This window comes from Dermacentor variabilis, chromosome 6 (genome assembly GCF_050947875.1).
Source record: "Dermacentor variabilis isolate Ectoservices chromosome 6, ASM5094787v1, whole genome shotgun sequence".
Classification (NCBI taxonomy): Eukaryota; Metazoa; Arthropoda; class Arachnida; order Ixodida; family Ixodidae; genus Dermacentor; species Dermacentor variabilis.
Genome location: NC_134573.1, coordinates 124,882,882 through 124,895,280, shown reverse-complemented (window position 1 = coordinate 124,895,280; position 12,399 = coordinate 124,882,882). Strand labels below are relative to the sequence as shown.

General features: G+C 47.1%; 1 protein-coding gene across 1 annotated transcript in view; it reads left to right on the top strand.

Moving 5' to 3' along the window:
• The first annotated feature begins 1,689 nt into the window (after positions 1-1,689).
• Positions 1,690-12,399, top strand: part of LOC142584353 (uncharacterized) — a 68,047-nt gene continuing 57,337 nt past the window's right edge. Inside the window, exons 1-2 of the mRNA XM_075694507.1 lie at positions 1,690-1,817; positions 6,654-6,780. Of these exons, the coding sequence (XP_075550622.1) occupies positions 6,688-6,780 (93 nt within the window). The 5' untranslated portion in view covers positions 1,690-1,817; positions 6,654-6,687. The remainder of the gene's footprint in view (positions 1,818-6,653; positions 6,781-12,399) is intronic.

The following is a 12,399-nucleotide window of genomic DNA, read 5'->3' as shown; positions in this document are numbered from 1 at the left end:
ACAAGTGGACTTCTCTTTTTCAAGGAGACATATGCTTTCCTCGGCACAGTATATATAGGTAGGGTTCTTCTAAAGGGAAGAGGGGGTAAGCCGGGTGGGTGCGGCAATGAGCGAAGTTGTGTTAACGGCGAGGGTGTAGAAGTGAGAATAAAGGAGTGCTGTGCACAAGGCCCTGTGACACGGTCGTCTGTCAGACACACGTCAACGGCCGTGTGTCAGTCACCGTGCTAACAGCGGGCACAGCACCCCTCTATTACCTGCTTCGCTGGTGGTCGCGGGCTATCCTGCCTGTGAAAGAGATAATATTATCTCTTTCACAGGCTACAATTGATACAATTTGTTGCAATTATATTTTTTTATTTATTTGTCACCGTCAGGGTCAGATGCATTATAGAGGGGAGTTGTACAAAATATGGTACATCGTAAACAAACAGAAACAGGCTAGAGTTCGTAGTTATAAAATGACTGCTAAAGTTTCACGAAAGAGGGTGTTATCAATAATGGCTACTACACAGAGGGAAGATGGTTCCAATCTATGCACGTACGTGTACAGATAGCGAGGTAAAAAGACTGGGAAAAATGCTTTGTATGACATAGGTCAGTCCCAACGTTGTGATAATGCTCAAAACAGTGCGATTATTGATTATGTGGTCCTGCAAAGAAGTGTGCGTGCATGTAGGATGGTGATAAAGCCTGTGAAACAGGGCTGAACGCGCAATCTTGCGCCGGAAAGACAGCCACGGAAGGTCAAGGTCAGATTTCATTGAGATAACGCTCGCAATAACTTAAATATGAAACGAACTGAGTTATACTGAGCTATATTGGACAAGTTCTAAGGAAGTAATTAGGCTATCTTGTCCGACAACGTAGGACATATGAGGTATAAGAGTCGATGTTTCAGCTCAGATGAAGCGCTGGAAAAATTACGGCGCAGATAGCCTTACACGCAGATAGCGTTGTCAATAATGTATTTGGTGTGCATTGACCATGACAGGTGTGTAGCTACATGGACACCCATGTACTTGTGACAGTGAACTTTTTTAGAGGGCAGTTGGGTAGGTGGTTAACGGTTTGGTAGTGAGACCACCCAGGACACGTACATCTAATACTTTACACTTGTTAATACTTAGTTCCATCAAAAGAATAAATAAATGGAACTGGAGTAAAAGAACCTGAGAAGATCTATGAAAAGCATGACAGAATCTGAAATTTTAGTCCTTCTTCAGGGCAAAAGAGAGAAATCAAGAAAGAAAAACATTGTGTAATCTTAGAGCGCAGTATTTGCATTCTGTTGTACTCTATATCCCAAGAATTTTATCTAGCTGGAATAAAAGCTTAACTGTATAATTTGGCTCGTATATACCTAAAATAAGGACTTAAACCGGGAATTGGTATTTCACGGAAGCCTATAGCCCGTATGTATAGCTATAATAAGTTATCTCTTCCGAAGTGTAAATCATAGCATTTGCGTTACTTTCTCACTGCTCAGAATCCTGCCTATTTTGTGCGAGGCGATAAATAGTGGGTGGCCACTATTTCACCGAGCCTAACGGAGGCATTTGAAAGAGCCATAGACGAGCAAAAAATCATACTGACAGTTGCCGATTTTGGCAGCAATCGTACGTTTGTAGCTCCGCCAAGTGCTATACAACAATATAGCGACGCCTAAGGTGCACAAGGTAACCGTAGGTCAAGCAGATTACATCTGAGAGTCCTATTTTTAGGTCGCCAAGCAAGCACAGCAAGTTCTTGGACATTTGGCGCAATTCTACTCACGACTGATACAGGCGCACGTTTCACCGACTGCTTTGAACGAGGTGAGCCGTAGAAGCGCGCTCTGCAATGAATAATAGGCAAATAATTTTTCACGCTTCCACTGATTTTTAGTGATGCTGAAGAAATGAAATCCGAGGTCACCTAAGCACTTCTTATGCGTTGTGAATGCGAAGGCATTAATGTCCAATTTAACGGCGCTGAGAGGCACTTGAAGTTCTGAACTCCTCGTGGGCAAACGAGAGCATTGAGACGCTTGGCACGTTTTGATTTGGCCTTACCGAGGCGCAGTTAGAACGCAGGCGAGAGCTTGCACGGACAAGGAACGCGCGGATAACAAAGGCTTTCCGAGAGCGAGAGCGAGGATGAGAGAAGTGGTTCTTGTGGGGAAGGAGAAAAGGCTGGAGCTATTTTCTGCAACCCATGCGGGAGCACGGCTCAGCGCCAGCAGGGTGGGGGGGATGAGGTTAAAAGAGAGAGAGGGTAGGAGGGAGAAAGGTAGAGGGACGTAGAGATGGAAGCGAAGTAGTGGCCGATCAGGAAGCCCGAAGTAGTGGGATGGCCGTTAGGCCATCCGTCTTTGTAGAAATGTCCTATAGTCTCGCCGAGACCCCCGACGAGTCGAGGTACTCGACGACATTTAGGAAGGCTGGTAGCTGATTACGAGTGGGGAAGAGGATATCTACCTGTCGTGAACATGGGAGCCCCAGGCGGTGGAACTCTTGCAGAAGTCGACCGCGGTGCTGCAGGTGAGCAGGGCAGGCCAGCAGGAGGTGCTCGAGAGTTTCTAGTTCACCACAGGACGCACAGGCTGGCGAGGTGGCTTTCCCAAGGCGGTGCCGGCGGGCTGCCGTCCAGTAGCAGCCAACTCGCAGTCGGAGCAGCAACGAGACATCCCTTCGTAGGAGGCCGTGCTGTGGAAGAGGCCGTGGAGGCCGGCCCAGGGATACCCGTTTGTCCGGGTGGCATGCGATGATGTGCCGGCGCAGCCTGTGCCTCGAGAAGTCTGCGGCCGTTACAGCAGGGCTGAGCTTGAGTGGTGGGCACTTTTTGCCAGAGTGTCCGCCTCTTCATTGCCCGGGATCCCCACGTGTGGCGGTAGCCAATGCAGAGATACTGAGCATCCTGCGTCCTGAAGGGCCGTCAGTCTTAAAGAGAGCAGCGCTACTCCAAGGCTAGCCCTGTCAGGGTTCTGCAGGCAAAACATCGCCGCCTTGGAGTCGCAGAAGATGGCTACCGGGGTCGCTGGTAGCTCCTCTGCAAGTAGATCCACAGCAAGGTGTAGTCCTGCTAACTCTGCTGCGGTAGAACTTGCGTGCCCCGGGAGACGGCACAGCTTGCTCTTTCGTAGGGCCGGTGCAACGCAGGCTGCTGTGGATGAGCCAGTCTCCGGTATCACGGATCCATCGACGAAGACGTGAAGGTGGTCCCCAAGTCTCGAGGTCATAGGGGACATGCCTGCGAACGCTGAGCAGCCTCGCCCACCACATCGACCACCAATCCCTATATCGACGGAGCTGCCAGGTGTCTCGAAGAATCGTTCCCCAACATGTGCGAGGATGAGGTGGCGTCGTGGCAATACCATCTCCTCTCACGCAATAACGCGGTAGCAGGCGCTTTAGGTGTGCCCTTTCGCTCACTATGCTCCGTCGAGGCGAGCTCGCGCCGTGGCGTCGCAGCCAATGGGAATTTAAGTGCCGTTTCGCTGCTACAGACGCCGTACGCCGGCTTTTTCGCTCGATGAGCCATTTCCCGCTTTCGCAACCGAACATTTCATGAAATTTAAAGACCGCCCACTTAGTAATTCTGGGATGGGAACTTGCACGTGGGACGTCTTACCGGGATGTTCGACACCTTGCCTTCTTTATCTTTCTTGGACAGTTTGCCCTGCGGCATAGCTGCGTATTTAATAAAAGCGTGGAGTCACCCTCTTTATGTAGAAATGGCAGTAGCGGCTTGGCGAACTTGTAGTTCATGGGCTGATGCCTATAACTATTTGTGTGATGCGTTCGTAGTTTGGTGGTTCCTAGTAAACTCTCACGAGCAGCCCCCTTCCTGGACAGTGCCGCAACAAGTCGATGTTGATTCCTTTTCAACACAACCGGTCTTATACGGCTTACTGCTATGCCAGGTGTATATGTATTTTTTAGACTATACAAATTTTAAAAAGATTGTCTGTGGCGGATGGCATAATTAATTCATTTAACTGGACTGCTCGAATAGCTGGAAACTATTTGTATTAGTCGAAATGAACGGCCCACTAATCACACAATTTCACTAATTTCGCTTTGGACCTATTATTTTACGGCACATATTATAGTTTGCGAATTGCAGCCGGTAAGTTTGTGAGGCATATTCACTTCGAACGAAATCTGAGACGTGCGAAGCACTGCCAACGCCACCGCAAGGTTTGAGTATACATGGCATAACCAGAAAATGCAATGCATTTACCATTTCATGCAAAGGACAATACTATGGGAAACTACGCAGATTTTATGAAGCGAGCGAGCGAGCGAGAGAGAGAGAGAGAGAGAGAGAGAGAGAGAGAGAGAGAGAGGTGGCGACCTCAACTAGCCGTTGTCCAGTTTGCTATCCGCTACACGTGGGGAGGTTTCGACTGAATCAAACTATTACGAGAAAGCGTTTGATTCAGTCGAAACCTCAGCAGTGTTGTGCCATTACCACCAGCCCGGATTCCGAGTCTACAAGATGCAGAATTTATCTTGCGAACGCCCTTTGGACAAACCCGGGGCTGCGCCGAAAGGCACCGCGCCCTAATTCTCCCTTGACAAGTCAAGGTGCTGAGCTGTCAGGCAGCGGTGTCCCCGGAGAAGCATCGGCAAGCGACATGTCCAAACGTGCAACAAAGTTCTAGACAGCCCGGCGCCGTATTTCCTTTTTCCTGGAGGTCACCGCGCACGGCAACTTGGAAGCGGGTGGCCAGCGCGGTCGTTGGTTTGACCTCTCGGACGACCGTCGAGTGCTGGCTTTGTATTGGGCCGTTTGAGTAACAATCGTTTCTCGGGGCTTTATAAGTCCCGACGCCGCCGCCTGGAAAACCGGATCCACCGACCCACCGGGAGCCCAGTGCAGCTCTCGAGTGGAGTGAAATGTGTCACGCGTTGGAGTCTCAACGGACGTCGCCGAGCGGGAACAGTCGCGTTTGCTGTTAGCTCTCGGCCCCCGTGCCGATCCGATCTTGTCCTGTATAATGCCCTGTAAATAGTGTATAAAGTCCCTTTCGTTATTCTCACCGACGCCTGACTCGGAGTCTTCGCTACCAACGCTCTGTCACGAAACGGGTGACGAGCGCTACGGGACCACTCAAAGTCGTAACAGCAGTCATGGAGGTACTGCAGAATCAGGGTGTAGGCGAGCCGTATGTAAAAATACTGAAAGATATCTATAGCGGCTCCACAGCCACTGTAGTCCTCCATAAAGAAAACAACAACATCCCAATAAAGAAAGGCGTCAGACAGGGAGATACGATCTCTCCAATGCTATTCACAGCGTGCTTACACGAGGTATTCGAGGCCTGGATTGGGAAGAATTGGGGATAAGAGTTAATGGAGAATACCTTAGTAACTTGCGATTCGCTGATGGTATTGCCTTGCTTAGTAACTCAGGGGACCAACTGCAATGCATGCTCACTGACCTGGAGAGGCAAAGCCGAAGGGTGGGTCTAAAAATTAATCCGCAGAAAACTAATGTTTAACAGTCTCGGAAGAGAACAGCAGTTTACGATAGGTAGTGAGGCGCTGGAAGTGGTAAGGGAATACATTTACTTAGGACAGATAGTGACTGCGGATCCGGATCATGAGACTTAAATAATCAGAAGAATAAGAATGGGCTGGGGTGCGTTTGGCAGGCATTCTCAGATCATGAACGGCAGATTGCCATTATCCCTCAAGAGGAAAGTTTATAACAGCTGTGTCTTACCAGTACTCACGTACGGGGCAGAAGCCTGGATGCTTACGAAAAGGGTTCTACTTAAATTGAGGACGACGCAACGAGCTATGGAAAGAAGAATGATAGGTGTAACGTTAAGCGATAAGAAAAGAGCAGATTGGGTGAGGGAACAAACGCGAGTTAATGATATCTTAGTTGAAATCAAGAAAAATAAATGGGGCATTGGCAGGACACGTAATGAGGAGGGAAGATAACCGATGGTCATTAAGAGTTACGGAATGGATTCCAAGGGAAGGGAAGCGTAGCAGAGGGCGGCAGAAAGTTAGGTAGGCGGATGAGATTAAGAAGTTTGCAGGGACAACATGGCCACAATTAGTACGTGACCGGGGTAGTTGGAGAAGTATGGGAGAGGCCTTTGCCCTGCAGTGGGCGTAACCAGGCTGATGATGATGATGATGACACGTGGGGAGGGGGACGGTGGAGTGAAATAAAGAAAGAAAGAGAGAGGGAAGGCATGAGTCTTGATCACACTTTCGCATGCACTAAGCCAGGTGAAGCCTATCTAAAGTCTAGCGCTCAAGTGTATCGCCTTCAGGTACCGTAGAAGAGTTTGAGTGGCTGTCTGGGCTGGTGAGCTGTGCGAGAAGACAATATATATATATATATATATATATATATATATATATATATATATATATATATATATAGAAATAGAAATATAGGTCTTACATATACAAATCTTACAAAGGTCTTACAAATACGGCATGCTATATATGAAAAACTATTAATTAATAAATTAATTAATTTTAATTAATTGTTAAATAATTAAATAATGTTACTTCAGCTTGCAGGGGCACGATGACAATTGTAATCGCAGGTTATAACGTCTAAACGCGAAATACACGCGTCATTTTTTTTTTTTCTGCGACATGAAGACCCTGATATTCCTTTATTGTTATTTTCTTCTTTAGCGGATAAATAATTGCAGCTCACTGAAACCCCACAATGACCTTTGATCCGCACCAAGGGATGCCGGAGAACATGTTGAGCTACCGGCTAAAAGTGCTGGGAAGCAATGGATACCACCTCTACTACCCTGTAAGTATCGCTTCACCTGGTTCAATAACATCCAAACTTGATGATACTAGATCAACTCACATGTTCCCACAGATCTTAAATAACCCATAAGCGCCTCTATGTCTTTTCCTGCCCTCAATTTCTTTAGGCTCGTCTCAGTAGAGCACTACAACCCACGTATATAATATAATTACAAAAGAAAACATAGCCTGTGGCAGACACTGCATTTCTTATTCTTGAACTGGATTGTTCGAAAAGGCGGACATTGCTTGCAGAATAAATCGAAATGCATAATCACTAAATAACAAGAGTAAAGTTTCGTTCGTTCTCCGTCCTCGCTTCACCGTTGGAACTTGAAGCTTCTCGGACGATGATCGGCAGTTGTTGATCAAACGCAGGCAGGAAACGATGAGATCAGATGTACAAGAAATATTTATACGTAAACTTTTCTATATACATGGCAGGTAAAACAAATACATTACAAACTTGAACAACTGAGAAACAAAGTCTCACTCTTCGACTGTCTCACTGACTGTTAGAGCCCAGACTCGTTTTAACGTACATAGTACGGAGCCTCACTGATCTATCAGTAATCCTGATTTCAGCCAAGTCTGAGGAACAGCATGTCGTCCCGATTTTTATAGCCCAATTACACAAAGAAAAAAAAAGGCGGTAGGGCCGTTGGCCCGTCCCACAGGTTCAGTTGCCAATCAGAGTCAACCGTTTGTTAAGCCACAACCCACAGGGATGGGCTTACTCTGAAAAATAAGCATATTGGAAAACAAAGCTCTTTTCCTTCTTCCCTAAAACTCCGATGCCCTCTCATCTCTTCGTAGTTAGTGACGGGCTCAGCAAAACACGCCAGGCCCGAACGAGTTATCGCTAGACCGCCTCAAATCCCAAGGGCGTCTCTGGGCCGCAACTGTCTCGGAAGCAGGGGCATCGATACCACGTAGTGCGGCCGTACTCAAAGTTTGTCCGCGTGGGAGACTGATGGCCCTCCTTGTCCTTCAAACTTATTGTCTACAAGATAAAGTTCTCCGAGTGCGTGTTTCCAAGACGCCGTCGTCCGAATGCACTCTTTACGTGTGCACCACATTCCTACAGCGTGCACTGTAAGCTGGCCTTCGACACCACACAGGCAGTCGCACCCAACAACAAGGCTGGCGATTGCGTTCCGGACGCGTAGAAGATCAGGTCCATGCTCACTGCATGCGGCACGGGGTCAGAGTTGCTAAGCCCTTCTTAACCTCGGCGGCGCCTCCAATTAGTCAGGCACTCGGGGGCCAGACCCACAATACCTTGTACAGCGGTCCCTTTCAAGGCTGGTCTGTGTGGACTCGTGTGACCGTCGGCGGACTGCCGACACCGTGCCCACAATGCCGACTTCCCGGAATCGGTACTCGCCCTCTTGGCACCTGCCGCGACGCGTCACCCAACACCGCGCGGTGCCTGTGACCCCACATAACACAGCAACTGTCGCCCGGCTGACATGGGGGGAAGTGAACCCCCTCTCTATACACAAAGCACGTGGCCGATTCGTGACACTTAAGAACACGAACAATCAGAGCGACCTTACAACAAGTTTCCTATTTTATATATCAATTAATTCATTAATTTACATATATCACCCCTAAAGGCTCTCTGGTTACATAGGAGGGACAAATACAAAATAAAATGAACAGTTCTGTAAATATGACTCCAATTAAAACATTAATTGACAGTTCAACAGTGCAGATACACAACATTCATGAAAACATGGAAATAAATAAGAAAAATAGTATTATAATGGACACAAAGTAATATAACCATCGTATATGTATATATGCAAGCAAACAAATAAACATATTAGCCCAGGCGAATATCAAACGTATTAACAAGAGTAAACAAAGAATAGAGTCTATAAAAGTACGAGCTACGGAAAAAGCCTGAACACAAAAATAATAGTACAGCACAGTGAATAAGTACGAAAAAATTTAACTACACATAAAGAGAAGCAATATAGTTATGCAAAACGACACTGTAGCAATAGAAAACAACATAACTAAAAAAGGCTGGTTGCCTAGACGTCATCATGAATGAAGGTCTTGGAATTCGCTGGGGGATGTTTGTTTTGGTACCGATGTGCAATAGCAATAGGTTCCAGCCTTTTAATGTGCGCGGTATGAAATATTCTGCGTAATCTCTTGGGTGGAATATTATATGTTTTACTTTGATAGGATGGTCCGGGCGGGGAAATATAACGGCTAGTTGCTAGATGAAATCGTCATGAAGAGATGTGTGATGATAAAGTTATGGAAAAGTGACAAGTTTACGGTGATGCGAATGATCTGGCAATTGTGCGTGATGCGTTAAAACTGTTACCCTAGTGAAACGTGAGTATTCTAAGGTATATGAAGCGAACAGCACAGTTCTGAGGACTCGGAGGCGGTTAATAATGCGGGGTTTATGTGAATCTCAAATGGCAGATGTATATTAAGTTTTAGGTCGAATTAAGGTCGTGTGAGCAAGATTACGCAGGTGACTAGTCGCCTGTCTAATGTTGCGTTTAAGACGGCCGAGAGAACAACTATCGGAAGCAAGGGTTTGTATTACTGTTGCTACTCCCATGAGAAGTCAAATTGTAAATGAAGTTCTACGCACTTGTAAGTTGATGCCAGTTCAATGGCAAAACGATGGCACACGACAAACACGGTTAGTAAATTACATAGTCTACGTTTTAGTCATGGTCGCAAGTAGCCTTAGCCAGGCTGAGGACCATACATTTATCACGACGAGGCCTCAATGTAACAATTGCTGGCCACTATCGCAGGATGCCTTACGCTATATAGCGCAATCATCAGCGAATAGTCTAATTCTGGATGACAGTGACAATAGAAGTTCGTTAATAGATTAGAAATATTAGTGGCACGATCACGCTGCTCTGAGGAACACCAGAAGTGACGTGTCTGAATGATGAGTTAGAGTCATTAACAGAGGTGATTTGCAGGCTAGGTGACAGGAACGCTCAAGTGCGAAAGCATTTCTATTCTCACCCAACGATAAAAGTGTCCCTCCGCCCGTCCCGTAAGACGACCGCTTTCGAGAGAGCGCCCACAGCAGCGAGCGGATTCGCCTTCGTGGACTCTCGCATAAGCCCCAACGAAGTGACGAGAACACAGCGCCCACGGAGCTCTCTCGTCGCACGCCTCACTCTGGCACTTTCGCAGATCGCTTTCAAGATGCGGGCCCACATGTCTCTCTTCAACGCTACGTAAGCGGCGAGAACACAGCGCACGAAGCTATCAGCAGTCACTCTTTGTCGTCATCGCAGATCGCTTTCAAGGTGCGGCCCGCCCAGCGCTACCATACGAAGTCGCCGCCCAAGTACGTTTGGTCAATGGTTCGGCGCGGATGGATGAGGCCCTAAAGAGCGACAACGGCTTATAATGATCGGAACGTCATCAGCGCACCTGGCGCCGCCGTCCAAACCCGTTCGTGTCGCCACAGCGCTGTCGTTTGTACTGGCCTGATCATGTTTCATAACACTGATGATGACACGTACCGGGCTGCGCGGAGTTGAGCAATTGGCACAACGATCAAGCATACTTAGACGACTCCCAGAGGAGTTTCTGCGTGAATTTTTTTAGTCATGCTAGTACATTAGGGTGAATGGTAAGCCCTTCCAATTTCTGACAGAAGTCGGTAGTGTGGAAGACGGTCGAGGACATTCCAGTAGTTTAAAAAATGGCATTCACTTGAAACCCAGCAGCAATAGAGGAATGAATGTCACGGATGAAGACGGCGAGTTGCCTGTCACAAGAATATTCTTTTAGAAAATCGTGCCGGTACTTAAAGATATGTTATGTTCGATGTAGTTCATGACCTGACAATCTGTGAAATTGTCACGTTGTAGTGACGGTGAAGAAAGACACAGTGTAAGAACTCCGTTACCAATTAAGCTATTTATTGGGCGAACCTCTTCCGAGAAAAACAACACTTAGCACAATGTTAGTGGCAGGGAAAGTTATCGATCGTCCAAAATCTTATCTGCGGGTCAAGCGTGGCTGCTTTTTATACTTGACTCGTCGAAGGTTCCACTTTAATCACTGGCGCTGGCATACCTTCCGGAAAGTAAAACACTATTCGCGTCGCGCATACAATTTGATTACACGAAGTTCGGCAAGAGCATAGACAACAGATAGAATCAACGAGAGCATTCGTGTGAGTCCAAGTTCATGCTTGTGCGCCTTGCACTGAGGGAAAACTTTAGGTTGTTATGCGGTGCAAGGACAAAGGATGAACAAGTGCACGTGTCAATATGCTCTAAACGTTTACAGACTGTAGTGGTTAACGAAATGGGAGGATAGTTGAGGGGTGAACGCCGACCGCCGGATTTTTAATGTAGGAATAATTTTAGCCATATTCCAGTCATTAGAACCGTAACCAGTTGCTAATGATTGTGAAAAAAAGGGCACGGAACAGGGGACAAGCATTAGGAGATATACACTTAATATCTTATTGTTGGGGCCAATGTGATCCGAAGCAGAAGAAATTTTCAGTTTCTTGAGGAGCAAGAAAATTCCAGATTCACTGATGGTTATTTATGGCAAACGTATATCAGTGAAAAAAAAAATTAGGGCCATGGCATGAGGTGATGTGTTCGTTAGTAAAAACTGATACAAAAGTGTCGTTAAAAATTGTGCGCAGTCCGCTTGAGAAAAGCACGTCATTATCCTCTGGGATGTTTATATCACTCAGACTGGGATACATAGCGCAAAAGATTACACAGGGGCAAGCAGAAGACAGGACGAGCACTCGCCCTGTCTTCTGCTTGTCCCTGTGTCATTTTTTGCGCTATGTATTCAGCTATGTAATCAGCGCTACAGGCGCTAAAATACTTTTTAAACAAAGGACCATACTATCTGCTCGTGCTGGAAATCGTCGAACTTCATCACAGTGCCGAGTTAAGTGGCCACGTGATCACCTTTCAATGGGTGCCTAGCCATTGTGGTGTTTTTGGTAATGAACTCGCTGACAGTGAGGCAAGATCGGCCTCCTCTTCCTCTGATGAAGTACGGATTGCCTACTCGCGACCTGACACCAACTCCATGATCAAGGCACTCATGCAGGACCTTACAAAGGCTTACAGAGCCCACTCTGATAACATTCACAGACGTCTACATATGATTGACCCAGACGGTAAATTCTGTTTGCCCCCGAAGCTTACACGGAGCAAAACATCATTGCTACACAGGATTCGGCTCGGCGTTGCTTTCACCCGTCGCTACGCACACCTCATCGGCCAATCGAACAGCCCTGATTGTGTACACTGTCAGATGCCCGAAACACTGCAACACGTACTGTGCGACTGCCCAGCATATATGCTGGAGCGAAGGACGTTAGACAGTTTCTTAGCCAGTGTTGGCAGGCAACTATTGTCGGAGGAAGCTATCCTCGGCCCATGGCCTGACACTGCAATTTCGATGCGTGCAACAAAAGTATTGTTGGAGTTTCTGCAGGACACCAAGCTCGACGAGCGGCTCTAGCGAGGCAACTGTCTCATGTACATAAGCACTCACCACTTCTCTTATCATCATCATCCATTCCAATACTTTCACTCCCCTTCCCTCTTCCCCAGTGCAGAGTAGCAGACTAGAG